General features: G+C 36.8%; 3 protein-coding genes across 5 annotated transcripts in view; 1 reads left to right on the top strand and 2 right to left on the bottom strand.

The window, feature by feature from the left end:
* Positions 1–922: 922 nt before the first annotated feature.
* vtg3 (vitellogenin 3, phosvitinless) lies at positions 923–9,785 on the bottom strand. Its single transcript, XM_066647336.1, is given in 27 exon segments — positions 923–1,157; positions 1,383–1,521; positions 1,694–1,839; positions 1,920–2,126; positions 2,220–2,267; positions 2,368–2,474; positions 2,779–2,985; positions 3,043–3,134; positions 3,549–3,734; positions 3,937–4,024; positions 4,110–4,299; positions 4,422–4,541; positions 4,661–4,759; positions 4,843–4,967; positions 5,275–5,372; positions 5,459–5,676; positions 6,452–6,670; positions 6,770–6,895; positions 7,019–7,184; positions 7,283–7,440; positions 7,511–7,661; positions 7,984–8,132; positions 8,221–8,382; positions 8,497–8,748; positions 9,096–9,247; positions 9,516–9,536; positions 9,746–9,785. Coding segments are annotated over 27 exon segments (3,756 nt in total). The 3' UTR covers positions 923–1,067.
* A 756-nt stretch (positions 9,786–10,541) lies between these two features.
* On the bottom strand, positions 10,542–23,556 carry adgrl4 (adhesion G protein-coupled receptor L4). The gene is made up of 16 exons (XM_066647564.1): positions 23,511–23,556; positions 22,723–22,872; positions 21,246–21,395; positions 20,941–21,090; positions 19,202–19,272; positions 16,854–17,021; positions 16,113–16,296; positions 15,866–15,982; positions 15,561–15,760; positions 15,181–15,360; positions 12,790–12,993; positions 12,421–12,641; positions 12,225–12,291; positions 11,833–11,924; positions 11,567–11,735; positions 10,542–11,480 (listed from the first exon to the last, which is right to left on the bottom strand). Exons 1-16 carry the CDS (start codon positions 23,554–23,556, stop codon positions 11,418–11,420), a joined length of 2,232 nt encoding a protein of 743 aa, XP_066503661.1. The 3' UTR covers positions 10,542–11,417.
* adgrl2a (adhesion G protein-coupled receptor L2a) overlaps positions 13,000–24,887 on the top strand; it is a 160,015-nt gene continuing 148,127 nt past the window's right edge. For 2 of the 3 annotated variants that reach the window (XM_066647563.1, XM_066647559.1), the window contains exons 1-2: positions 13,000–13,439; positions 14,152–14,301. The gene's annotated coding sequence lies outside the window, so the exon portion shown is untranslated. The remainder of the gene's footprint in view (positions 13,440–14,151; positions 14,302–24,887) is intronic. The other variant, XM_066647562.1, reaches the window with a different exon arrangement.

Genomic DNA, 24,887 nt, shown 5'->3' with positions numbered 1-24,887 from the left:
GCAAAGTGTGTTTTTGGGCTGTGGGAGGAAACCGGAGCACCCGGAGGAAACCCACGCAGACACAGAAACAACACACCACACTCCTCACAGACAGTCACACGGAGCGGGAATCAAACCCACAACCTCCAGGTCCCTGGAGCTGTGTGACTGCGACACTACCTGCTGCACCACCGTGCCGCCCTATGTTCAGTAATATGATTATTTATTTTTGCAAAAAAATGTAAACAGTAGTTTAATGTTATTCATTCATTCATTATCTGTAAGCGCTTATCCAGTTCAGGGTCGCGGTGGGTCCAGACCCTACCTGGAATCATTGGGCGCAAGGTGGCAATACACCCTGGAGGGGGCGCCGGTCCTTCACAGGGTAATAAATACACACACACACACACACACACACACACACACCTACAGACACTTTGGAGTTGCCAATCCACCTACCAATGTGTGTTTTTGGCCTGTGGAAGGAAACTGGAGCACCCGGAGGAAACCCACGCAGACACAGAGAGGACACACCACACTCCTCACTGACAGTCACCCGGAGGAAACCCACGCAGACACAGAGAGGACACACCACACTCCTCACAGACAGTCACCCGGAGGAAGTTTCAGTAAAAACAAGCAAAATGACCAGAGACATATTTGATGGTAATTTTTAATGAATCATATGTGATTAATCATACATGATTATTTACAGAAATATTAATGATCCAATGCATAACTGGGGCCTGGTGTTTGTGGTGGAAATAATGGAAGTATTGAAATCTTGTATTTGAACAAGAACTGGGAGTTTATGAGAACAATAATATTACATTCAAATACAGATGGAAACTGAAGGAAAGAAAAAAAATGAAATTGTGCAGAAAAACTAACTGAAGGATTTAATAAAAGGATTAATGACTGAAAGCAGCTAGAAAAGCTGGAAAAATAGAACTGAACTGATCTGAATTAAAAAGTTGGTCTAACCTCTGCCACGGAAACCACAAAGCAAAATGTGTTCAGTGGAAAGCGTGGTACTGCAGGGTTAGCTACTTTACAAGCAGATTTCTTCATAAAAATTGACGTGAACTTCATGTATGAGACATGTTTTCATCGTTGTTGCTATTTTCAACTCCAACAATTTCAAATGGACAGGGTATTTCCTTCCGATACACAGTGAGCTGTAGGAAACAAAAGCAAAGTTTGTTAAGAATAAATTGATTATTTTATGTCCCAAATTGCAAGAGTGCAATTCAGTTCTCCTCTAGTGATCACTAAACTCTCAAATATGTATCCTGTTCAGCCCTAGACTGAGCTCAGTAGTTGCTGTTTTTAATCACATATTAACCGTAATTAACAGAATATTAAACTGGTTCACACTCTTAGACACTGAAGCATGTTCTTACATCTGGGGTGTTTATTTTGACATCAAATCCCTCTTGACTGGAAGCTGCAAACATGGCTGAAACTCCCTGCTTGGTGTCTTTCTCATGTTTCTGGTAGAATCCCATGAGCAAGGACACACCTGGCAGGTATTCCCGAACCCTACGGAGAGGTATGTGAAAAATAGTCATATTACTGAGTAACCTTTAGATGACATTTCCACACACACCTGCTAATCTATGACAGTTGTAGATAAAGATGGTTATAACTTCCAGTCGCATTGTGGTGATCCATTTACTACAAATACAACACATTAAGCTGTAGATTGAGCTACCTTTGGCTGACCGCCTGAATTAATTCAGGAACATCTCCCCAGTTAACTTCTGCACTTATGGCTGGTTTTGGTCCAGTGATGCCCGCGGCAGAAACCCTGATTCCCATTTCATATGACTGACACTCAGCACCCCATTTGAAGTGCGCCTGAAACATACACAAGAGCTCAAGCACCTTCATTAACGACACCTACAGATGCAGAAATATCATCCAAAGAAAATGCTCACCTTCGCTCCTGTTTGAACGTTATCAACACTGAGATCTGCACACATTTTCCAGTTGACTTCTTCGGCCACCTCAGAGATGATCAGTGCTATGTCATCACTCTGTGAGGCGGAGTAGTAGACTGCAGCCTCGTAACCAAGCGGCTTAACATTCGGACTAACAGCCAGAACTCTCACTGAGATCACAGGGTCAGGGGTAGTGTCTGTTTCCTATGTTAAAGAGCATGAATAATGGAAGCTAGGGTTACAATTACTTGCTTTTATTTATTTATTGGTTTGATTGATATATGAGCTTATGGTTACCGGAAGTTGTCTCAGTCCAAGTATGGAGCTGTGTGATGAATTTATTTTCTAAATGGAAGAAATAAATACACAGTGACTGGAGACTGGAGAAGTTCCATTAATTTTAAATCAAAAAGGAGATAAAGTAACTAGTAAAGTGTTATAATACCTCCCGTTTATGAGTGATAGTTGTCTTGTGACTGAAATCTGATGTGTGTTTTTTAGAACCAACACTGATTTGGATTTTAATCTTCTCAACTGGTTTCACTGGACTGACTTTTGAAGTATGTAGAGGGAGAAAAACCCATTAGGTACAAGAAAAGAGTTTGGTTTCTGTGTATTGTCAATGTTGGGAACAACATGGTTCTGTACAGGAAATGAAAAATATACTGATTTCTAAGTTAAAAGTTACTGCATAGAGATTACTGTGAAAATGAACGTATCACCCAATGTAAAGCACAGTATAATATCATGTAAATTAATGTTAAATAAGGAGAAACAAGGTTTTGTTCCAATAATGACAATACAATTATCAATACACAATAGGGTATAAATCAGTAAAATGTATAATGCAACATACCTGGCTCAAGATGACATGAAAAGTGGGTGTATCCTAAGAAGTAGTACAGAGGATATTCTTTAAGGTAATCGACTCGTGTAGCTTCCGCTTGAGCACAGAATGAAGCTGCGTAAGTGCTTGCTTCAGCACAGTACTTATAATTTGGATGATATGGATCTGACCGTTCAGCCTGGACCACAGAAATGACTGTCAATTAATTCTGAATGGCTACCGAAGACATTTCTATCCAGTGTGCGGCGATCAGTGACTACTGAACCTGAAAACTTGCCTCAAAATCATCACTATCTGGCATCATGGGAGTCATTCTGGCTGAAAGTGGATCTTCAATATTTCTTGACACAGCATATACATTGAAACTGAGAAAAAGAGATCAATCATAAAGTTAGTCAGGAATATATCTGTGATTTTCACTCTGTTGTATTTGTAAACCTCATTTAGCAGCATCTTCACAACCTTTAAACAATTTAAACTCTCCAAGTAATAGTATAATTAGTTCACTGATACACACATGTGAAAACTACCAATATATAGTGGATTCTAGATAGATACAGCCAAGCAATCTCTCATATCGACCAAATACATGTATATTTTCTATACAATGAGTGGTGCTTAGCATCAGTCTTCTCAGTAATGACTTAGATCTAACTGCCTGTGACAGCTTTCATTTGGGATTCTGATCGTAGCACAACACAGTGACAGTCTCCAGTGCTCTTAGCTGTGAAAGCTTTCTAATTTACTCTCAGCCTAGTTAAGAATCTTGGATAACATACTCAACTGACAGGAGCTCTGTGGCTTGTTTACACGGAGTGAGGTCGATCTCATAATTTTTTCCCTTTGTGTCTTTTTTCAAGTCAGTTTTCCAAGGCAAAGCCAGCAGCGTCTTACTGTTCAGCTGGGCGCCGCACTGAAAGAGATCTGTATTGATCCCATGGAAAACAAAAAAATCCTTTGCCACTCTGAAACAAGAGATAAAGTTAATCTGTACTAGTCAATGAAAACATGATCGCATCATTAGTTTAAAGAAGCACGCCCTGTAATACAGTGGTAAACACCCCTGAGATCAAAAGCAGTTCTTATGCAGCAAACACAGAATCAATAAAATGTGCGTGTCTTTGAGTTCTTTTTTAGACCAGAAGGATCTAAGGAGCAATGTTTTACCCTAAAAATCCATCAGTCTGCAGTGAAATATCTGCACTGAGCAGTTCACGTAAGTGTTCTTTTGGAGGTGGCTTAACAACAGCTTTTGCTGCAAAAAGAAATAAAATGAGTGTATTATTGCAACTTTATATTTCTTAGCACTAGGAACATCAAGTTATAAGAACACGTTTTACCATTTACAGTAATGGCAGCCAGTGATGATAAATATTTGCTGATTTCCACAGGCAGCCCAAGGCATGTTGGCTGAATAAATCGAGTTTCCAGGACAAAATAAGGCTTTGTCCAGTGCCATGACAGACCCTTTTGTAGATGCTGAATAACGTTCCAGATTTTGTCTTCTTTATTTGCAGTGAGACTCACAGACTTTATATTGATGAGAAAAAAAGCACAATATAATTTTTCCCTTTCAAACGAACAGAAGCGATGGTAAAACATTGTGCTGATTAGAAAATAATTTGATATGATGATAGTAAACAAAGGCTTACTTTTAGAATGTGTTGAACAAGAGCTTGATTCACGTCTAGAAAAGAGACTTCTTGTCCAAATATCCTCGCATATACAGATAAGAGAGGTTTGTCTTTAGGGATGGATTGCACGTCTAGGAGCTTTATATGGGAACAGGGAAATGAAAAAAAAGGCTTAAGGATGTTTCATTTTTGGCTGAAATACTGTCACTGGTTTTTAACATTTACAATTTGTCAAATTGTCAAATTAATTTCCTCACTGTTTTCACTAATGCTGCAAAGTCTGTAGTCACAATATCCTGGGTACTTCCAGGTTTGTTAGTGAACAGCTCTTTCAGGCCCTCTGCATGAACCCCAAACTGTGGAAATATGAACGTGTAGTCAGCACAATATCTATATATGAGGTTAAATATGTGGCTTTAGACAGGTACATTAAGGTTACCTCAATAAGCTGAAGAATTCTTCCAATGAAGTGAAGTTTTCCTTTAGAAACTATTTCCGTGGGTATGGCACTTGTACCATTCCTCAGCACATAGAGCTCACTTGATAAACCAGTTAAAAGGTCATCTGAAGATTAAACAGACTCTGTATATACAGACTCAGGAAAATATTGATTAAAGGAATTAATGAGATAAATGTAAATAAATATTTAGTGTTGGTAAATATTTTAAACAAAATTAAAACCTAAGGGCCCTGTTTTAAAAGTCTGGGTAAATGATAATGCAGTTCTGGAATTTACATTTAATGCAATACGTTCAGGGGTTCTTCAATCCTCTGGAAACTACTAAATCAGCCTATGATTTCTTTAACATCTGTAACCTCATCAACATTGATTATGTAAAATGGAAATGCCTTTATAACTTAAAGCACTTACCATGAAACCAGTCCAAATGAAGAGCCTTGCTATATCGATAACTTAGGCGTCCAAATTTATGAGCGAGCATTTTCACTGCAATATTACATGCTGTTGACCTTTAAAAAGAGTTTATTGAAGAGAGGTGAGGTTTAAGCTTAAGGTGTGGAGAGTATTAACACAGAGGATGCAGTAAAGCGCTTACAGGTGCTGGTTGTCAGGGGTGTGGGAGCGGGAGATGGACCTGAGCTGAGAGTAAGTGAAGCTGGCCACCTGGATATCTGTCTCCTGCAAAAGCCTCTCAGCCATCGTTATGATCAAAGCTACAGGGGGCTTGGTCTCCAGCAGCATGACGGAAGCCAGCATTCTGATTACAGCAGGAAGAGTCCTATCTGCAAAGATATTCAGGGCTATATCCTGCACCTGAAAGAAGAAAATATAACATCTAAAGTTAACATCTAAATAAGGAAACCCATAATAGTATTTTTCTAATATTATACACCAATTTTTTTAAAAACTAAATTAAAATCCAGTTTTTAATGATGGCCAATCCCACCCCTTTAAATGGCACTCCTCCTGTTTCACACAATGTTATCAACATGGAATGATGATGAGAAGCTATAACACACGACAACACCCTGTTTCTTTTTTGAACTACCACTAGTGTAAGGCCACAGACAGTTCAATGTGCTGGAGAAGAGTCCCAAATAAACACATCAGCTTACTGGTTAGCACTGCACACTCTCTGATGAGGGAAGAATGGGGACCACCCCACGCATCCTGAGAATGGCACCAATTGTGCTGTCTTGGACTTGCAGGCTTGGATGGCTGTGGCATCAACAGGAATCAAACACTTTGATAGCTGCGCTTGATAATTATCTTTTTTAATAAACTGCTTTAAAGGCAAAGATGGAATGCCATCAGATTCTCACTGAAATGTTCCTATGTCAAGCTTAAAGCCTTACCAGAAGGGTAGAAGCTGTCATTGTAGCATGCTGTTAACTCTATTTATCCTCTAATATGGTAAAAGTTGGAAAAGTAACTAAATGTTTTCCACAAAAGTCAATAGGTTTTCTCCTCAAAGTTCTCATTGCCCATTTCCCAAAATCCAGGACATGTATCATTCAGCTATTGTCTTTAAATGGTGAAAGAATGAATCATGGTGCTTAAAAGCAGTGTGTGAAGAGTTTAAGCTTACACTATGAGGCTCTCTGATGGCGAGGTGTCTGAGGGACTGTACAGCCACACTCTGAACTCTGGTGGAGAGACTGTCTGCTTTCACTGAGAATCCCGGCATGAACTTCAAAATCGTTTTAATGCTTAAAGGATGACCTGCATTTCCCAAAGCCTTCAGAGCCAGCACCATGTCGTCATCATTGTTCTTAGTGAGTCCATCGATGGCCATGTCCAGCAGGGGCTGCAAAACATGATAACATGAATAGAAATGACAAACAACATGATTAGCACACATCAGTAGGTGTTATGCTAATACTTTCTCTTTTTTTTAATATTATACCTGCACTGTGACAGCTGGGCAGGGGTGCACATAAGTACACACTCTGTAAACCAGAGAACCGTATGATAACACCACAGTGTTCCACAGCATGACATTGGACTTAATGAAGGGGATGGTCAAGAACTCCTGCATTGGACATGAACAAGATCAGAATAAAGCCTTTTTAATGTTACTCAAAGTGATGTTATCAGTACTTGCATCTGTCCCAAATTATTCATGTCTGTTGCTGCCATTGTGGTGGGTCTTTACCTTTGCCATATTCACTAGATCAGGTTCAGCAGATAGATGATTGAGTGCCACTATTAATGCCTGTCCAGCCTCAATTTCAGAGATATCTCCAGCTTTGAATCTCTCTTTTAGGAACTTGAGCACCCTTTCATCTGTGACCTCAACAACAGTGTCCAGGAACCACCTCCTACACATCACAACCAACAAGAAAATATCAAACTCCCAAATGGATATACCAAGTTCTATAATAGTCTCCTCTTTCTCAGAGCAGTGAGGAATACATGCCTGTGCTCATGGTTTCCCGACAGCTGTTTCCACAGCAGCTCCACATCTTCATGTGTAGAAGCACGGAGCAGTTGAATAAGAGCAAGAACATCAGAACTCGTAGCAGTGTTCACTTGGTAGATGTTCTCTTGAGCCAAACGTTTGATTAGGTCTTCAATCTATTGAAATTAGAGAGGAAAGTAAGCAAATAACTTTTACATCATTTCAATAAAGCCTTCATTCACTGACCTTAGGCACTGGGTCAGACAAGTTGATCATCACAACAGGAATTGGCCCAAGACCTTTCTCCACTTTATACACTATATTTCCCCTGCTCTTCACTTGACCAGTCACAGGTTTCCCAACAGTGTCCATCTCTTTTAGTAGCACAATCTTCCGTCTGTAAAGAAAAACAGCAGTAAACACAGTTTTACTACTGTAAAATTATGATTGTTAAGCATTTGTAATACTCACTTCAAAATTAAAGTTCATTTGTACTTGTATAAACATTTGTTTTTATTAAATGACATTAAAATGTAAAGAATATATTTTACTAAGTATGTATAGCATTAGGCTAATGATATCATGCTAATTTACTAGCTACTATTCGACTGATTGTTGTCAAGTTATTCCTCTTAATGTTTTGGAAAATTCAGTGACATGCTGTGTCATGTTACAAAGACAAGGCATCTATATATTGAATCTAATTAATATAGACTTACATGGCTAGCAGTCTGGAGTTACCTCCCTTCACATTGAACGGGGAAAAATGGTGCCTTTCTTGAGCAACAGACTTTGTAATCAGACCACCACCGTCTACAGACCTCAGTGTGTATTCATACTTCACAGTGGCAACAACATTCTCACCTCTCTGAAAATACCATATATATATATATATACAAAACCAAAAATACATATTTCATGACATTGCATAAACGTGTCAGGCAAGAAATACAAACCTGTCTGCTGTTTTTATTCTCTTTGGCCAGAGCCATTCCATCATATATTGCAGCTTTTTGCTGGCAATTGCCAATGTCAGCAACTTGGGTCACGTATAACTCTTTTGCAGATACATTCTCCTCAACAGTGTAAACATTGTGACATACTCCATGAATTCCCAACTGAAAAGAAGCAATAGCAGGGTACATTTCTTATTCTGAACATAGATTTCTGGAGCTTCCTGGGAATAAAAATGTCAAAAAGTGGAATTCTGAAGATAAATTAAGTTTAAATACCTCATTAAGTTCATAGACTCGCTGGGTGGTCTTAACTGTGACGTGCAGAAATCCCAGAATGCCTCTCACTATGTTTACAATGGAGTTGGACACTTCAGATACGGTTTTTATATCCACTACTTGTCCTTTGGTGTATTCAAAAGTGAAGGGTGTGTTGAGCTCCGTCGCTAAGCGTTTGGTGAGGTTTTCTGAGGTTTTAAAGGAGCTTTCTTTTGGAAGTCCATTAAATTCTTGAAACGTAACATTGCTGATCTAGAAAGCAAATTCCAATTTTATTGGTATTAATATATAATAGATTTTAAAATTATACATGTCTGTTCGGTGATCATCCTAACTATCCAATTAATTTCATTACAAACTGTTATATTTGAAAAACAAATGTTATATATCATCATATCAATATTTCCAATCAGTTGACTATCTTTCCCTTAACTACAATCGCTAACCCACTCTAACACAAGTAAAAACATACCAAACTCCTCACAGACAGTCACCCAGAGTGGGACACTACATGTTGCCCCACCGTGCTGCCCCTATGGGACAATTTTTTAAATATAATTTAATGATAAGTAATGACCTCATTATGACAGAGAGCATACCTGAAGGAGAAAAGTCTGTAGTGATACTCCAGTAATTCTGAAGTTGCACAGTAGTTTGACTCCAGAGACGGCCAGGTCTGCTACATCACTGCCAATGTTCACTACACCTTCATATTCATACTCATATGTTTTTTTTGGGTTCAAGATAACCTCTGCAATGTTTATTGGAGAAGTGGAAAAAAACATCTATGTGAAACCTTAAAATTTAATCGAAAAACTTATTTTAAAAATCTGATTAACACAAATTGCCCCATCATAATTAGATTAAACATTTTTAGCAATATGAATACAAATTTCTGCTTATTGATAGTTCCATTATTACATAAATTATTACATGTATTAATTCTACAGAGTGTATATTTTCATTCCATATCCGCTTGAATGATAAATTCTGTTAGATTGATGGTATTTGTTACTTACCATAATTGACGGTCTCACTTGCTGACAAAAGAAAATAGCAGCATTAATGCCTGCTATATAAAAACATAGAGGCTCTATTCACTAAATCAGTCTTCGATTTGCCAAGGTTAATGCTGATGTATTCATGGTAATGTTGACATAACAGTGATCCAGCATCTACAGTGATATAATATTTATTTTACATAATGCTGAATAAACTATATTACAGTAATAAACTATGAGATACTTACCAGCCAGTGCCACAAAGAGACAGAATAGGAGCCAGTGCATGGTGAGTGGCCAGAATGTAATCACATGCTTGGGCATCATCTTATATACAGAGGTCAGTCCTCCCTGTCTTGATCTCCTTATCTCTTCTGGTCAGAATCAGTAGGGGTGAAATCACCGGCTGCAATCTCTCTTCACCTACACAGAAGCGTGCTGCTGCACTGTGGAATGTTTATAGCCTCCCTGTGAATTTACTGTTTGATTGGAGAAGTGTGACTTCAGGGGCATTTACAGTTATTAGGAGCCAAAACTACAATGTAAGGCAGAAATGGCTGCACACCAATTCCTTAACGTACTGAGCTTGTGGAAATGGGCAGAGGACAAAGGTATGAGTCCACTGTGACCACAAACAATGTCAGTGTGTCCGGAGCTTACTTGAAATTACATACACACGCAACACAATCTCGCTGGATGATTGCCCTTCAGTGCATGATCAGACTGAGGAGGGTTTTTTTTATTACATGAAAGCTAGCTTGATTTTATTTTGGGTGCAATTTATATATTTATAAAAGGGATTTTTAATTACACAAAAGCTATCCTAGGAAAATTCAGAGAGAAATCTTGACCGGATCAAAATAAATCTAGTATTGTTGAGAAATGTTCAATACAAACATGTTGGAGTGTAAGAGAAGCAGCCAGGAAAGCCAAAGATCAATGTATTCCACCTCATAAAATCATCAAAATGTTCAAGGAATCTGGAAATATCTTTTTGTAAAGGGAAAGACTATACATATTTAAAGATACACAAAGAATGAGATGCATGGATTTTTTAATGCTTCATAAGCTACAATTAAGCCATCAGACATTGCTTACACCATGAGTGCCCAACTCCAGTCCTGGAGGGCCAGTATCCAACAAATTTTGGTTATACCTCTGCTCACACACACCTGAGTCAACTCATCTGTTAATTGCCAGGTTTAAGGGGTGTGTTTTAGCAGAGCAATCACCAAACTTTGCTGGATACTAGCCATACAGGACTGGAGTTGGGCACCCATGGCTTACACCATATAAAATTTTGAAATAAGACTTGGAGTCTGTCTGTAAAACAAATGAAGAGTTTCCAAACATTATTGACATTCAGCTATACAGTACATACAGAAGACAACTGATTACATGTAACTTTAGCTACTGTAAATATAGCATGTTTGTATGTTTTAAGTACAGTACTTTTTCAAATACAAATACAAAAGGCATGTTTTGTCATAATATGCACAACAGATTCACTTCAGTGAGCACTCACTTTGAATAATGATAGATGTTCAGGTACAGTTACAGAGACATTACATAAAGCATTCTCATATCACTTGGGCCATTAAAGTGATTTTGCAAGTAATTCTTGAAAATGATTTATACTTGAGTAAAAGGAGTCATTTTAAATGATAATACAACTACCAATAAGTACATTACAAAACTAATATGCTACTCTTTTACTCTTTTGTGAACAGGTCTTAAAAGAGTATTTTGATTTTAAAAAAATAAATATTTTGGAGCTACCATTTGCTAAGAATATTTTCACTAACACAATCCCTAAAATATTTTGGTGACAACCTCAACCCCTTGTTTCTATTTAAAACGTTTAGCGTTATTATCTGTTTTAAAGATGTTGTGGTTCTCAAATATCATGGCATGTTTTCCTCATCTCAGGCATTCAAAACAGCACGGAACATTCTTGAACAGTCTGTAGTACTCTTCCTGAACCTGTGAAGGAAAGAGACATGTTACACACAACGCTAGAACAAAATTGACAACAAGCTGTTTGAGATACATTCAGGGGTTAATTTTACCTTTCTAGACAAAACACAGAGGAAGATGAAGATGAACATTCCCTGGAAGGCATTGGCAAAAGTGAAGAGATAAGCTGTGAGTGTAGTCTCATTGAGGATGTGCACTACACCAAAAGTCCAGGTTGCTCCAAGAATAAACAAAAGAGCCAGAGCTCCTCGAGCACAAGACCTGCAAAAAATATGGATGTTATACATACGTGTATTTACATTTCATTCATTTTTAAAGATCTTTCTTATTCTTCAGTAATAAAGCCAAACCTTCTCACCTGATATTTTCATAGTGACTGATCTCAGGTTTCTTTACTGCTGTATGGCGATATACTTTACAGATAATTACTGCAAATGCCAGAAGGTTAACCTTGATGTCACAAGAAGAAAAATGGCAGCATAAAAATAAAAAAATAGGAAATCATAACCTACACTGAATTTAATCTGCGTTTTACAACGGTCACTTCCGGGTAGGCTCTGGACCCACCATGACCCTGAACTGGATAAGTTACAGACTGGTTACAGACAATAAATTAATTAATATATTTATATGCTTTCTTTTAGTTTTCTATTTTTCATAATCCAACTCTTGGAACAATTATTATTTAAATATTACCCACTTTGATTAAATAACATGCTAAAAGATGTACAATCCATAAAAACATCTCACCAGAATAATCAAACATGCAGGCCCAATGAAACTCCAGATGAAATTTTTTTCTGTGCTTAGCCAACACCTTTGAAAAAATATATATATACATTTGAAAGCAGAATGCCAATGAATTTTATCTTTAGAGATGATATGGCAATCAGAATTTTTCTTTCAAAGTGTCAATGCAGTATGACTACAAACAGACTATACTTACACAGTACTTGTACCATAATATTTGTAGCCGAGAGTTGCAGAGATGCCAACGACCACTGCTGGACTTCCATAGCCAAAAATGTAAAAGTTGCGATGGAGGAAGCCTTTGTTGTAGATGACTCCAACAACGATCAGGTACAAGTGTATTCCCTCAATACACATCCATGCGAAAGCAGCCAGGAAAAAGTAGTGCAGCAACCCAGCAACAACAGAGCAAAACAACTGCAACATTAAATCAAAGAAGTCATTACTACTGCTATACAACTATTTTGTCAATTAAATATATAATAATAAAAAAAGAATTAAACGTCATATAGGTAAACTTCAAGCAAATTACAAATATTGTCTTGACAGGATTCAGCATAATCACCTTGTGTGTGTACATATTTATCCCCACAAGAAAGATGAACTCAGCCATGAAGAGACTACAGCACAGGTTTTTGTGGATGGTGATCCTGGTGCTCTGGATCTCACTGAAGAACCAGAAGGTGAAGATGCACATGAAGAGACAGATGATGGAAATCACCATACCCAGCTGAGTGATGCGGGTCAGGACATTATAGTGAGCAGCAAGCTGAGGAAGATAATACACAAGTTCAGCTTCAGGCCACTGGAAAAACATGAGTGTATCCTGACAGCTTAATGCTGTGTCATAACATTAAAGGTCATAACTGCACAGTTAAAAATAATTATATGGAAAAACAAACAACAAAACAACAACAAAACCTTAAGACACTTGTGGTGGAAAAATGTTCAAAAAGTGAATTATATTTTATTGTGGCAAGGTTCAATTTTAACAAATAAGTCGTAACTGTAATTTAAAACATGTAGATGGAGACTTTTAACAAAATATAATTTTACAAGGAAGCGTTTTGTAATGCAAAATGTGTAGATTTGAGAGTGAAAAAGAAGAGAATGTAGTCGGGTCATATCAGTCCTGTTCCCGTTTACTCCTGTGTATGAAAGTTGCAGTGAGCACACCCGGGCTGTATGACTGGAAATCTGAGTGAAGAAAATCTTGTAAGTAACGGTTTATGAATTTTTGTCATATATAAGTTGCTAGCACTGCATATACTGTCACTTCAGAAAATTAAAACGTTGTTATATCTAGCACATTAGTATATCACATTTTTAGACATGTCTTGGAATAGAAACAGCTTTTTTATATTGTGTAAATATTTATGGTGACTAAACATAAACAGAAATGCTCAAAACTATATTAAAATAATAAAAAACGATTTCCCCCCTCCTTTGCTCTGTAATTTTGTAGACTTTTTGGGTTTTGTTCTGACGAGAAGCTGTGTTATCGTTTTAAACGGTTATCGCTAGCATATTAGCTATCGCTAGCATGCTAATAGTAGTGGACACAATATTAGCGCATTAATAATTTAACTTTTAATAAAACGTAAAGTATAACGTTACTACTGGAGAGGGAGCTAATATTTCATAACGTTAAAACGTTCCCCGAAATGGTTTTCCGTGGCTAAACTGCTTCAAGCTGTTTGAAAAGATAGTTTCTCTGAGGCTGCTCTCTTCACCAAGGTCCACTGCTAGACCTCGAATGTAGCATTTGTTCATGTGGTCTGGTGAAAACAAAATGGCTTGGGCGGGAATTTTTTTTTCATTTATTTCTTTAATCAATGGGGATTTATGTTTGTGTACTGCAACCAAATGTGTAGCAGAGTTTAAGCATAATGTGGGTGCACAATAATTCATTTTTCCTATTTAACAGAAACTAAGGAGAGCGGTAGAAAGTCCATGCGCGAACAGGACGCGACCAGAGAGACGACCAGAAGGATGGGTCTTCGGCGGTGAAGAGACCTGATATATTTGAAAACGGACATTTCAAGCCTCTGCTTATCTAGGCTACACATTTTGCTGAGTAAGTTCTTGAATTTGAGTGTAAGTGTAATTGTGCGTAAAACCTGTAATTGTGAGGATCCATTTAAATTTAAATTTTACACAGATATTTCAACAGTTCCATTCAGAGAATCAGTAACTGGAATCAGTTGGAAAACTGCTTTCATGGAACGAAATTATCCGTACACATTGCGACTATGATTTATCACATTATATACAGAGATTAGCCAAAATATATCTTTTTTCTACGTTCTGTTTATTTATTTATCTAATTACCATATTACACATTTTATTTCTACAAGCAGCATTCCATCTGTTGCTCTTAACACTTTGCCTATGCATGCCTAGAATTACCCAAACAGGACCCCCAGAGGACAGGTAATATTTGGTCTCTGACTGACATAGTGGTGTCTTAGTGTGCTTTGTCCTGTTAAGACTGGGTCAGACACAGCAGTGCTGCTGGAGTTTTCGAGAAACCTGAGTATTACTGCTTGACCGAAAATAGTCAACCGATTAAAAATATTCTGCCAGCAGTGCCACTGTAACTACCGATGTTGTGATGACTGGAGGATGACTTACACAAACTTTGCAGAAACAGACGAGCTATTGTTTCTGACTTTCGTATACAAGGTGAACAAACAAATTAGGTGTGTCTAATAGAGTGGCTAGTGAGTAAAGACACTGTTTAATAACTCCATTAGCACTGCTGTGTTTGATTGACATTTAACTTTACACAAACATTAAAGTGCTTAGTTCACTGTGGGGTTGTATATGTTAATATTTGTTTTAATGCTTGTAAAAGGAATGCATGCATTACACCTCTGTTTGAGTAAAACTTCAGTTGGTGACATTTCATCACATGTAGACAAGATGCCATTATTTGTTGACAGTGCAAACTTACGTTAGCCCGGCCAGAGGACATGAGTATGGCGAAGTGCGTCAGATGATTACAGGAGCAGGTGGTGTGGCTCTTGTTGACGGAAGAGCGCTCGCAGCCCTTTAGAGACCACTGGCCCTTCATGTTGGCAGGGGAATAGTCCCAGAATGCACATTTCGTCTCATCGTTTTCAGGGTCTATCGGCTTAATGAAAGGGCGATAACTCATTTAGCTTAAAATGATTACTCTGCACATTCTCCAAGCCACTCGATTAATAAAAGCTTTAGTGTACACTACCAGGCTTATATTTTGCAATGTAAATTAAAAGTTTTATTTTATCCTCTGGCCAGTTTTAACATCTTATAATTCAAACAAAGGTGATGAGAGGTCAAATCTGGACATACCTCACTGTGTCTGAGAGTGAAGGTCACATTATCCAAGGGGAAAAGTGAAGGTGGGGTTATAGCTGCAGCTATTACAGGGGAATTTACGGTGATCTCCCCAGCGGCTGCGTAACGACTGTAGTCTGTTACACCAGGGTCAGAAGTGGGTTTCAGAAGAGCCCCAACACTGTCGTAGCGCAGGAATATCACAGAGACACTCCCTAATGCATAAAACATAAAAACACACACTGCCATCCCTGTGGGGCATATGAGGAATTTAAAAAAAATGCTTTGTAAAGCTTTAATTTGGAACTCAGAATTCTTACGTTTATTCCTATCAGCGGTGCTGTATTTGGGCCTCAGTGAAATGGAATCTCCTCCTATGGAAGCTGAGATTGTAGGCTTCTTTTGGTGCTGAAGATCAAGTTTATAGAGTTTTAATTCTGTAAATGGAGAAATGCATGATGATGAAAACCATATGAAGCAGTTTTTGGGAATTAAATGGCTTTAGTCTGTGTAACCTGAACTTAAGGTTAAGAGTTTAAACTGCAAACCTCTTGCTTCTTGCCTTACCTACGTCTCTCGTGAGGACCTCCACCTCAGCTGCATGTTTGTAGGCTTTAGACAGTGTCAGAGCACCTTGCTCTGCTGTGTGCAGGAGCTTAGTGAGGAAGTAGTCCTTTGTATCGTCTTTCATTCTGTCCCAGGACACCTTTTCCTCCTTCTCAACCAGATTATTCACACACTCTACCAAATTCTGCAAACGACATTTCCAAAAATAAATGTCGATTTTGGACAAAGTCAGGTTTAGATTGCTTTCATTTTGTGCAAGTCAACATTCAGTCACTTTAATGAAACATATATAACCTGTTACATTATTAATGTGGTAAAAGCAGTAAATATTTTGGTGCTGTCATTTCAAAACCTCAAAGCTTGTTTTATTTTTTATGCCTTTTGAAAATTTTACTTTGTTGTCATGAAACATGGACTAGTAGAAATTGTCCAAAAGCACTTTGGACTACTTACATCATTGTGAATACACCATTCACAGTCAAAACAGTCAATAAATATTTTAGTTTTGAGCATAGACAGGTATTATATTCATATGCTTTTCAATATAAAAAAATGTCCCCATATTTTTTTGGATGTATTTTATAACCTTTTGTTTTAAAATTATATAAATCATAGGTGTTCTCCTAACTTTTTTTCATTCTACACTGGCTCTGTTTTGGAGCTGGAAAAAAGAGAAAGGATTACTGCCCTGAAACCAGTGAAAATGTTTTTGTTTTGCAAGAGAGAATATATAACAGTTACCCTGATAGTGGTGTTTATGGTGCTCTCTTTCTGAGACATATTTGCAAATTGTAATGTAGACTGTGCCATGGCTTCGATGTAAGACATGAGGGCAACTGGGGCGAGGTCACCTGATGTTTGTTTACTTATGGCCTCCACTTGCTGCTTTGGATCTGGCAGGTTAATGATCTACAAAAGTGAAACAGATGTAAGGGGATTTAAATACTTTTCTAAAGTGGGATTACCCATCAGTCATACCATGCACTGCATTTTCTTCATTCAAACATGAGCATAAATATTGATGAACATATATGTGTTAAGAAAGTTTCACTAGACTTTAGCAGTAAGACTGATTATTCACATTTGAACAGTCATTTCTGTGATTTCACTCTTCACTGTTTTGGAAACACTGATACTGAAGTGTAGATATAAGTTAGCTACAAGGTCTTTCACATTGCTATTTATATTGTAGCTTTATAATGTACTTTCTTAGGTTTTTGGACTGTCCCAAACATTAAATTTGACCACGATACACAGAAAGATTCCTGGTATTCTCTAACATTGGTTTTGAGAACGTCTCTATTAGTAGCGGTGAAGGACCACTATGTCCTTGATGTCCACTTTGACTCATCTCAAACTAAAACTAGGGTAGTGTTCCAAAACTAACAGTTCATTGTAAACACAACATGCTAATTTTTGTATCACATAAAAATGGCTTTGTCCTAAAGGAGCTAAAAGAATGGCCAGTGTTAGTACAATAGCCAGAAGGGACAGCACTGATGACGCTGCACTTCCTTCTGAACTTAAGGTCGTCCCGTTACGCAAGAACTGTATGTACGTGGACAAAAGCATGTCCTTTCCAGCTGTCTTTCTGTACCTCTGCGACAGTAAGCTAAAAATTCCAAAACACAATGGCAAATATATAAAACAGATGGGCATTTAATGTGTGGTGATAAATACGCTGATCTGCAAGCTTTTCTGTACAGTAAATCTGAACTCAATCATGGCCTGTGATAAATAAATATAACACATGCAGTTTAAGAGATTAATCACATTACAGATAGGTCAGTGTCATTGCTGTGAGAACAAAACCTTATATCTAAATTAATGTTATGCATGTTTTATAACTTCTGTTATATTAAATTATTTCTTCTCTTTAAAGTGATCATTTTAGAGATGAGGGTGAGGTTTTGTCCTGTCAGTGATGCTGTACACTGCCATGTAGCCAAAATGCAAAAAAAAAACTATACAGCTCTTATATAACTGATTCCCAGTGTAACCAAATTCCTGTAAAAACAAACCCTTGTATTAGTAGTTTACCAAAGGTCTAAAATACCAAACAGAGTAATCAAAACCACATAATTAAATTATAATACAACCAAACACAATGTCAGCAAACAACTATAAAATCAAATCACTATATAACCACACAACTACATAAACAAACTGCCATATTACCAAAGACGTATATAACATAATCATAACATGAACAAATCATTATATAGCCATGCCAGTTTCATTTAATCACCAGCAGAGAGCACCATTCTCTCTTATACACTGACCTCTGCATGTCCAGCGGGAAAGCCCTGGAGCAAAATCATATTTAGTTCAGCATCATATAGCATAATGGTAGATATAGGTATGTTCACGCACTGGAGGCATTTGTCTCTTTTTGTCAACTACTTGCACCAGTTTCAGTGTGAAACAGAAAAACAGTATGTGTATTATACCACCAAACTTTAAATCTTTCTTTGTCTTTCAAAAGAAAAAACTGCAACTGAAAATTCATATATTATATACTGAGCAGTAATTTTTAATTTTTAAGCTTAGTACCTGAATTAAAAGTGGTTAACGGGTCCACTACTTTGATCTGGTTACAGAAAATGAATGAATGAATGAATATAAGGTCCACTACCACTGTGATCATACAATTATTATTATCTTAATTAAGAACATGTTAATTCTTTATATCAACAGATTTGATTACTTTATAAAATATTTGCCTTTTAATGTTGACCTGTTATTACCTTTGAACGTCACACCTGCCCGGATAAATAACTCCTATTTCCCAGAAACCACATGATTATCATGGAAGCTGTTAATGTACAATTTCATTTACAGCTGTTTCCTGAGCACAGTGTGACCGTCAAAGGTCCAAGGCAAATATGTGAAAGGGTTACTCAGAGTAAGGTGTGTTGAAAAACATCCCACTGAGCTAGATATTACATGCACGCATCACATATGCCCCCCCCACACACACACATACACACACATCTGTGCACACAATGTATGCTGGATTTTTTGGGTCCTGAAAGTGAACTGGTAATTTGTTAGCCACTGTGTATGGAAAATGTTATAGAAATACTTACATTTTTCAGTGTAGCATTAATAGTTTCTGACATACATTTACTGTCCTGGTGGCAGTCGATTTTGGGGTCCTCTGAAAAAGTCAAATCAGTAAATTTTTTAACAACAATAAATATATTTTGTCACAGTTTAATCTGTTATCCATCAATGGATATCCAGCATCTACATATACCATCCCCATTTTCAGAAAATGATTTTATAAAAACAAAAACCTTGATTTTTTAATCATCTTGAAAATGAATTTAATTGGCAAAAATGACAACAGAAGAAAGCAAAGGTGTCCAGTGTTTTTCCTGATCAACTTAATTGTATTTTGTAAATAATCTAAAATTTGATGCCTGCAACACACTCAGATAGAAGCATGCTTACCACAGTTCTACACCGTTTTATTTTTATTTTTTACGATCCTTGTAATATATATTATAATGATATATTTTTGATCATGTGGGCACAGAGGATATAAAATGTTGACCTTTTCAAAGGGAATCTTTGCCCTGTTTTGCTTGATTTAAGGCTTCAGTTGTTCAACAGTCTGTGGTAGCTTTTGTCTGATTCTTTTCTTTATGATATGCCAGAGGAGACAGTGGTGGACTGCAGGCAGGCCAGACAAGCACACGCACACTTTATTTTTAAGCCATCCTGTTGTATTATGTAGAAAATGAGACCTGGCAATGTCTTGCTGAAATAACCATAGACTCCCCAATTCAAGTGTCACCTTGATGGCAGCATATCTCTCTCTGTTTTGCTGTATATGCCTACATATCATTATACTCTCTTATTTATAAAGGTCAGCGATACTGTGGTCACTGAGGCACCTCCAGATTGTGACACATTTTGGCTTTTCCACATATCATTATGGCAGCCTGCCTCATTTATTTGGGCAAACAGAACTTCATATCTGCTTTTTCTAAAAGCAAGCTGAAATTTGGACTCATCTGACCACTAAGGCTGTATTTATCACAGAATCATGACAGCTTCCCATCCAAGATAGAGCACATTCAGCAGTGGTTTACAGCCTTGCCTTAAAAGGGCTGCGAATTCTCCAGATTCCCTGAATCTTAGTGGAGTTGGTGAAAGACCAAGCAACACAAAGTTGCATTTGTGATGTTGCTTGTGCACATCTTTGAGGCCTGGGTGTTGGGGGATTGATTCATTCCTGGGGTCATTTGGTGTACTCTCATTATCCATCAACTAGCGGCTGGTTGTTGTCTTGGTCAGTGCACTCCTAGTTTCAGTCCTAATTTTTTGTCCTTGGTTTAATGAGTGTTGCCAGGTTTACTAAGGATTGTTTTTTTATCCCTTTATTGGAGCTACTGAAAGTACAAAAAAAGTTTCATGTTAAAAATATTTGTTTTAAATAGCTTGTCAGTTCTCCCATGAAATTTGTTCTTGTTTTAAATAGGTTTCAACTTTACACTCCTGTTTTTCTCCTATTTCAACTTTGTTGATATGCTTTGCATGCATCAAATTCTAAATATTATAATACATTCAAAATACGGTCAAGATATTTAGAGAAAACACTGAAAACCTTTTCTTTGTATTTTATCAGTTCAATTATGTTTCAGAAAATTAACACATCACAGATTGTTTTATTGAATACAGAAGATCCAAATATTTCCAGAGACAGGATTTATTTGTTTTTAAAAAGTCTGAATTATGATATCGTAATTGAGACTTTGTGAAATTTGAGAACATTAATTTATTTGATATTTATGAATGTAAATGTATTAGCTGTATTTACTTTTGCATAGTATTCCTCTATGCGGTTGAAATTTGTCCAGTCCCGAAGGTGCTGTATAACCTCTTTGGCATGAGCAGTAGGCAGAGCCATTTGTGTTGTGGCATTTAGAAGAGGGGCCACATGTTTTAGGGTCTTCACATTCATTAATGTCTGCAGCACACATAATCAGTGTTAATGACATGAAAACCCCACTAGAGCTTCTCTAAAGTGGAGCAGGGTAAAGATCTGCTCTAAACAATATGTCAGGAGTATAGTATTTCTGATGTCAAAAAAGGCAGTCATGCAGAATAAAGGTGTCACCTCACCAGTGCAGTGGGTTCCATCGTTAGTTTGAAAGTTTTGCTTTCCAGTTGATTTGTATCCATCTATACAAGTGCAGTAATAATTTCCTTCTGTGTTGGTGCAGTTGGCGTGCTCTCCGCAGATATTGGTGACATTTGCACACTCATTGTCATCTGCAGGTTGAATTCAATACATATTTCAAGGTTAGGGAAGAAATCTGAAAATATATATTTACCAAATACTACAACATTATTATAATATCAAATGTATCAAGTGTTAAATTAATGATAGACAGGCTTCAGACTGTGGTCTAAAGTCTTCTAAAATATTTGAAAAGCTCCAGGTGGTTTATTACTCTTTGGTAAATTTTCTTTTTATAGTTTGGTTCAAAGTTAGAAACTCCTAACTGTTGTTAAGTTAATAGCAATCAATAATTACTGGAGTATAAAATTATTACGAGCAAATGCCTATATTCATTATAAAGTTATATAGAGTTTATAGCAAGAAAACTTTGCACTGAGGTAAATTAAAGTATTTTCCTGGCTGGACTTTTTAAGACTTTGGGACATATCTAGTCCGTGCCAGTCCAGTGGAAATTCGAAGAGCCCGGAGGGACTCCTCTGATTTAACTAGTGTACCTCCTCCAGCTGGCAGACCCTTTATGTGTTGCTAACTTGCTAGCTTGCCTGATGTGTGAAGCTTCCCTCCACACTTTCCTGGCTGGGTGCGGAAGACGTGTATTCTTAGCCGTGCTGCTGTAGTCCCAGACACGGCGGGGTTATCAGACCCTCAGGAAATATGTCCATAACACTCTGCTTCTATTGCGCATTTTATAATCCACTTGGGAAGACAACTGTTTTCTAAGCCTACTTGCATACTACGCTCAATCCGATTTCTTAGTTTCAAGATAGGAAACAAGTTTAAAATATTCTTTCCTTTCTTAGTTTTGTTTTACACAAAATTCTATTCATAATTATTATATTTCAAAATGCATTTATATGTTAAAAATTGTGTAAACAACTGGTGTCTTTGTCTATATATGTCTTTGTATTTTAGGAATACATAAATAAATATTTATCAAGAAAAGACAGATCAGTGAATGAAAAAAATATAATAAGAAATAAATAGTGAATAAATAAATTCCAATGGATATCATATCAAAACTTTCACAAAAAATGTAATTCATAGGTTTTCAAAGTTGATATAATTTATAGTATACTTAAGTCAACAGTCAGTTGTCATTGTGAAGTTAAGATGAACTCAGTTTCCAAGATTACACTGTACTACTTTTACTGCAAATGATGCTTGTAAAGACCAGTTTAGAACATATATTTTCTCTAGGACATTTTAAAAAGTACTATCTTCCTATATATATGTATACATGTATTATAGGTTTATTTGCACAAGTTCGCAATTTGGTATAAATTCATTTTCTTACTTGGAATTGTAATGGGTTATAAAAGCGATGCATCATTTGTGATGAAATGCGGTCACATTTACCTGTACAGGATTTGATTCCATCTCCAGAATACCCTTGTTTGCAAAAACACCCATTACTAGATCCATTTATTTTCTTACAAGTTGCGTGCTCGTGACAGGTTTTGCAAATGTCAGTAAATTTGCATGGATCCAGCAAAGTTGACAGCCACACTTTTCAGGAGGAAAGAGAATGGAATAAATAAATCAGTATTTTAAAACACTTCTGTTCTAATATTTTGTTCTTAATGTGTTCTTATATATGTCTTAAAAGTGTTCTTTGTGTTGTGCTTTGGTTCCCTAAAGAACGAAATTTGGAAAAAGTTTTGAAAGTAAAGAAGATTTTTTTGAAGGCTTAAAGGAACTTCACATATTATAAATGTTAAAAATAGATTGAGATATTCTTCCTGGAACATTTATTTTTTATGGAATTGAGTATTTCCTTAGAGAAATTTATTTAAACTTTCAAAGATGTTCTTTACACTCACATCTGGTTTCTACAAAAATTATTCTCTAAAGAACTATCTGTTGAAGGATCTTTGAAGAACCAAAAAAAATACATTAGGATTCTTAGGGCATAGTCCAAATAAAACTTTATTTTAAACAGTCTACCTAAGAATGCTGCAGATTTTTTCTTAATGAGATTGTCAAAAAACTATTGTCAAAAATAAAGAAATTCAGCAAAGGAAACAGAAACTCAATTCCCTGTTCAATTTTAGATCAGCTCAATTACTCACATACTGACAAAAGCATCAACCAGTGTCCACATCTCCAAAAAGACCATTGAGGAGTCTATGTAAAAGATGTCCTACCTGCCAAAAGTATGAGTTTCATCGGTGATTTGAGAAAGAACTCCATTTGCTTTTAGAAACTTGATCACTTTTAGCAGCCGCAGTGTGCCTGAGTGACGTACACCGCTTCCTTTCATCAGTTTCCTGTTTCTCTAAACCTGACCCTTCCTGTTGGAGCCCTCAATCAGTACTTGCAAACATGCTGGAGGGACACACCAAGGGCAAGACTTCCATGCTGCTCACAAACAGCCACATTATTAGTTACTGATACTGGTAAAATGTTTATTTATGTAAAGGAGTTGGGCATATTTAGCCACTGTAATTCACAAGAAGATGTAATTAGTCATCAGTAACTAAAAACCACTGTCCATTCATGTTCACAGTTATCTTCTAAATATTTTTAACATGTATTGTAATAAACGTGCTATGAATTGGTGTTGCTAACTGTGATTGGGTGTGAAACCTGGGGAAAGTCTGAATAATTTTTTTCAATTGTTATTTGAATTTTAAAATTCAGGGATTGCATTACTATATATATATATATATATATATATATATATATATATATATATATATATATATATATATATATATATATATATATATATATATATAACAACATTGGTAAATATCCCTTCATTGTGAGGCACCACCGGAATACCTAATGTCAAATGACAAATATTACAGCATTTTAGAATAAATGTCTATTAAAAAAATCCAGATCAAGCACAAAACAGTGTACACCCAGAGGAAGTATGATAATGGTGATTTGGAATTGTCCCTGCCCCCAGAATAAGTTATTGAGGATGTTGTTACAATGCTTTATATCATGGACACTCTGAGATGCCAGAAGACATTAGATTACCAAATCCACTGCTGGGAGATTTGATCTGGCATTGTTTTGTTTGAAAAAACACTTTGAGGGTCCTACATATATTGTAGATGCTCACCTACTCTCTAACATTCTACTAAATATGTATTAAATGCAACAGAACGTTGTCTTAAATGCAATAGATTTTTAATAGTTAAAATAGTGGATTATCCAGATTATTTGAATAGAAGTTTGCTTAATGTCCACTAACAACATCCATATGACAAAACAGTTTGAAACAGACAGAAAGTGAAAAAGTGCCTAGCAAAGAGAACGTTATGGAGTTTTCAGACGAGTGTGAGTGGCTCTGAAAATTATGCATCTATGAGGGAAATGCTATCACCAGAAAGCACACTAGCCCCAAATAAGCCCTCTTGTACTGCCTTCAGCACAGCTTTTGAAGAATGTATGAGAGTCCATCAGCGGCTGCTGGACAAAACTCAGCTAGACAGCTTTGATGCAGGACTTGCAAGGGGATAGGCACAGTAGTAGTGTGTGTGTGTGTGTGTGTATATATATATATATAT

The sequence above is a fragment of the Hoplias malabaricus genome, chromosome 16 (assembly GCF_029633855.1).
Source record: "Hoplias malabaricus isolate fHopMal1 chromosome 16, fHopMal1.hap1, whole genome shotgun sequence".
In the NCBI taxonomy this organism is placed as follows: Eukaryota; Metazoa; Chordata; class Actinopteri; order Characiformes; family Erythrinidae; genus Hoplias; species Hoplias malabaricus.
The sequence above is the reverse complement of the archived record's forward strand: the minus strand, read 5'-3'. Positions and strand labels throughout refer to the sequence as shown.

What these genes read in the sequence shown, in the direction of transcription:
- adgrl4 (XM_066647564.1), bottom strand. Translation starts at nt 23,556, where the DNA reads ATGGAGTTCTTTCTCAAATCACCGATGAAACTCATACTTTTGGCAG. An exon ending in CTGCATGTTTGATTATTCTG is followed by an intron (nt 11,925 to 12,224) that starts GTGAGATGTTTT and finishes TGTGACATCAAG; the next exon opens with GTTAACCTTCTGGCATTTGC. An exon ending in AGTCACTATGAAAATATCAG is followed by an intron (nt 11,736 to 11,832) that starts GTGAGAAGGTTT and finishes TATTTTTTGCAG; the next exon opens with GTCTTGTGCTCGAGGAGCTC.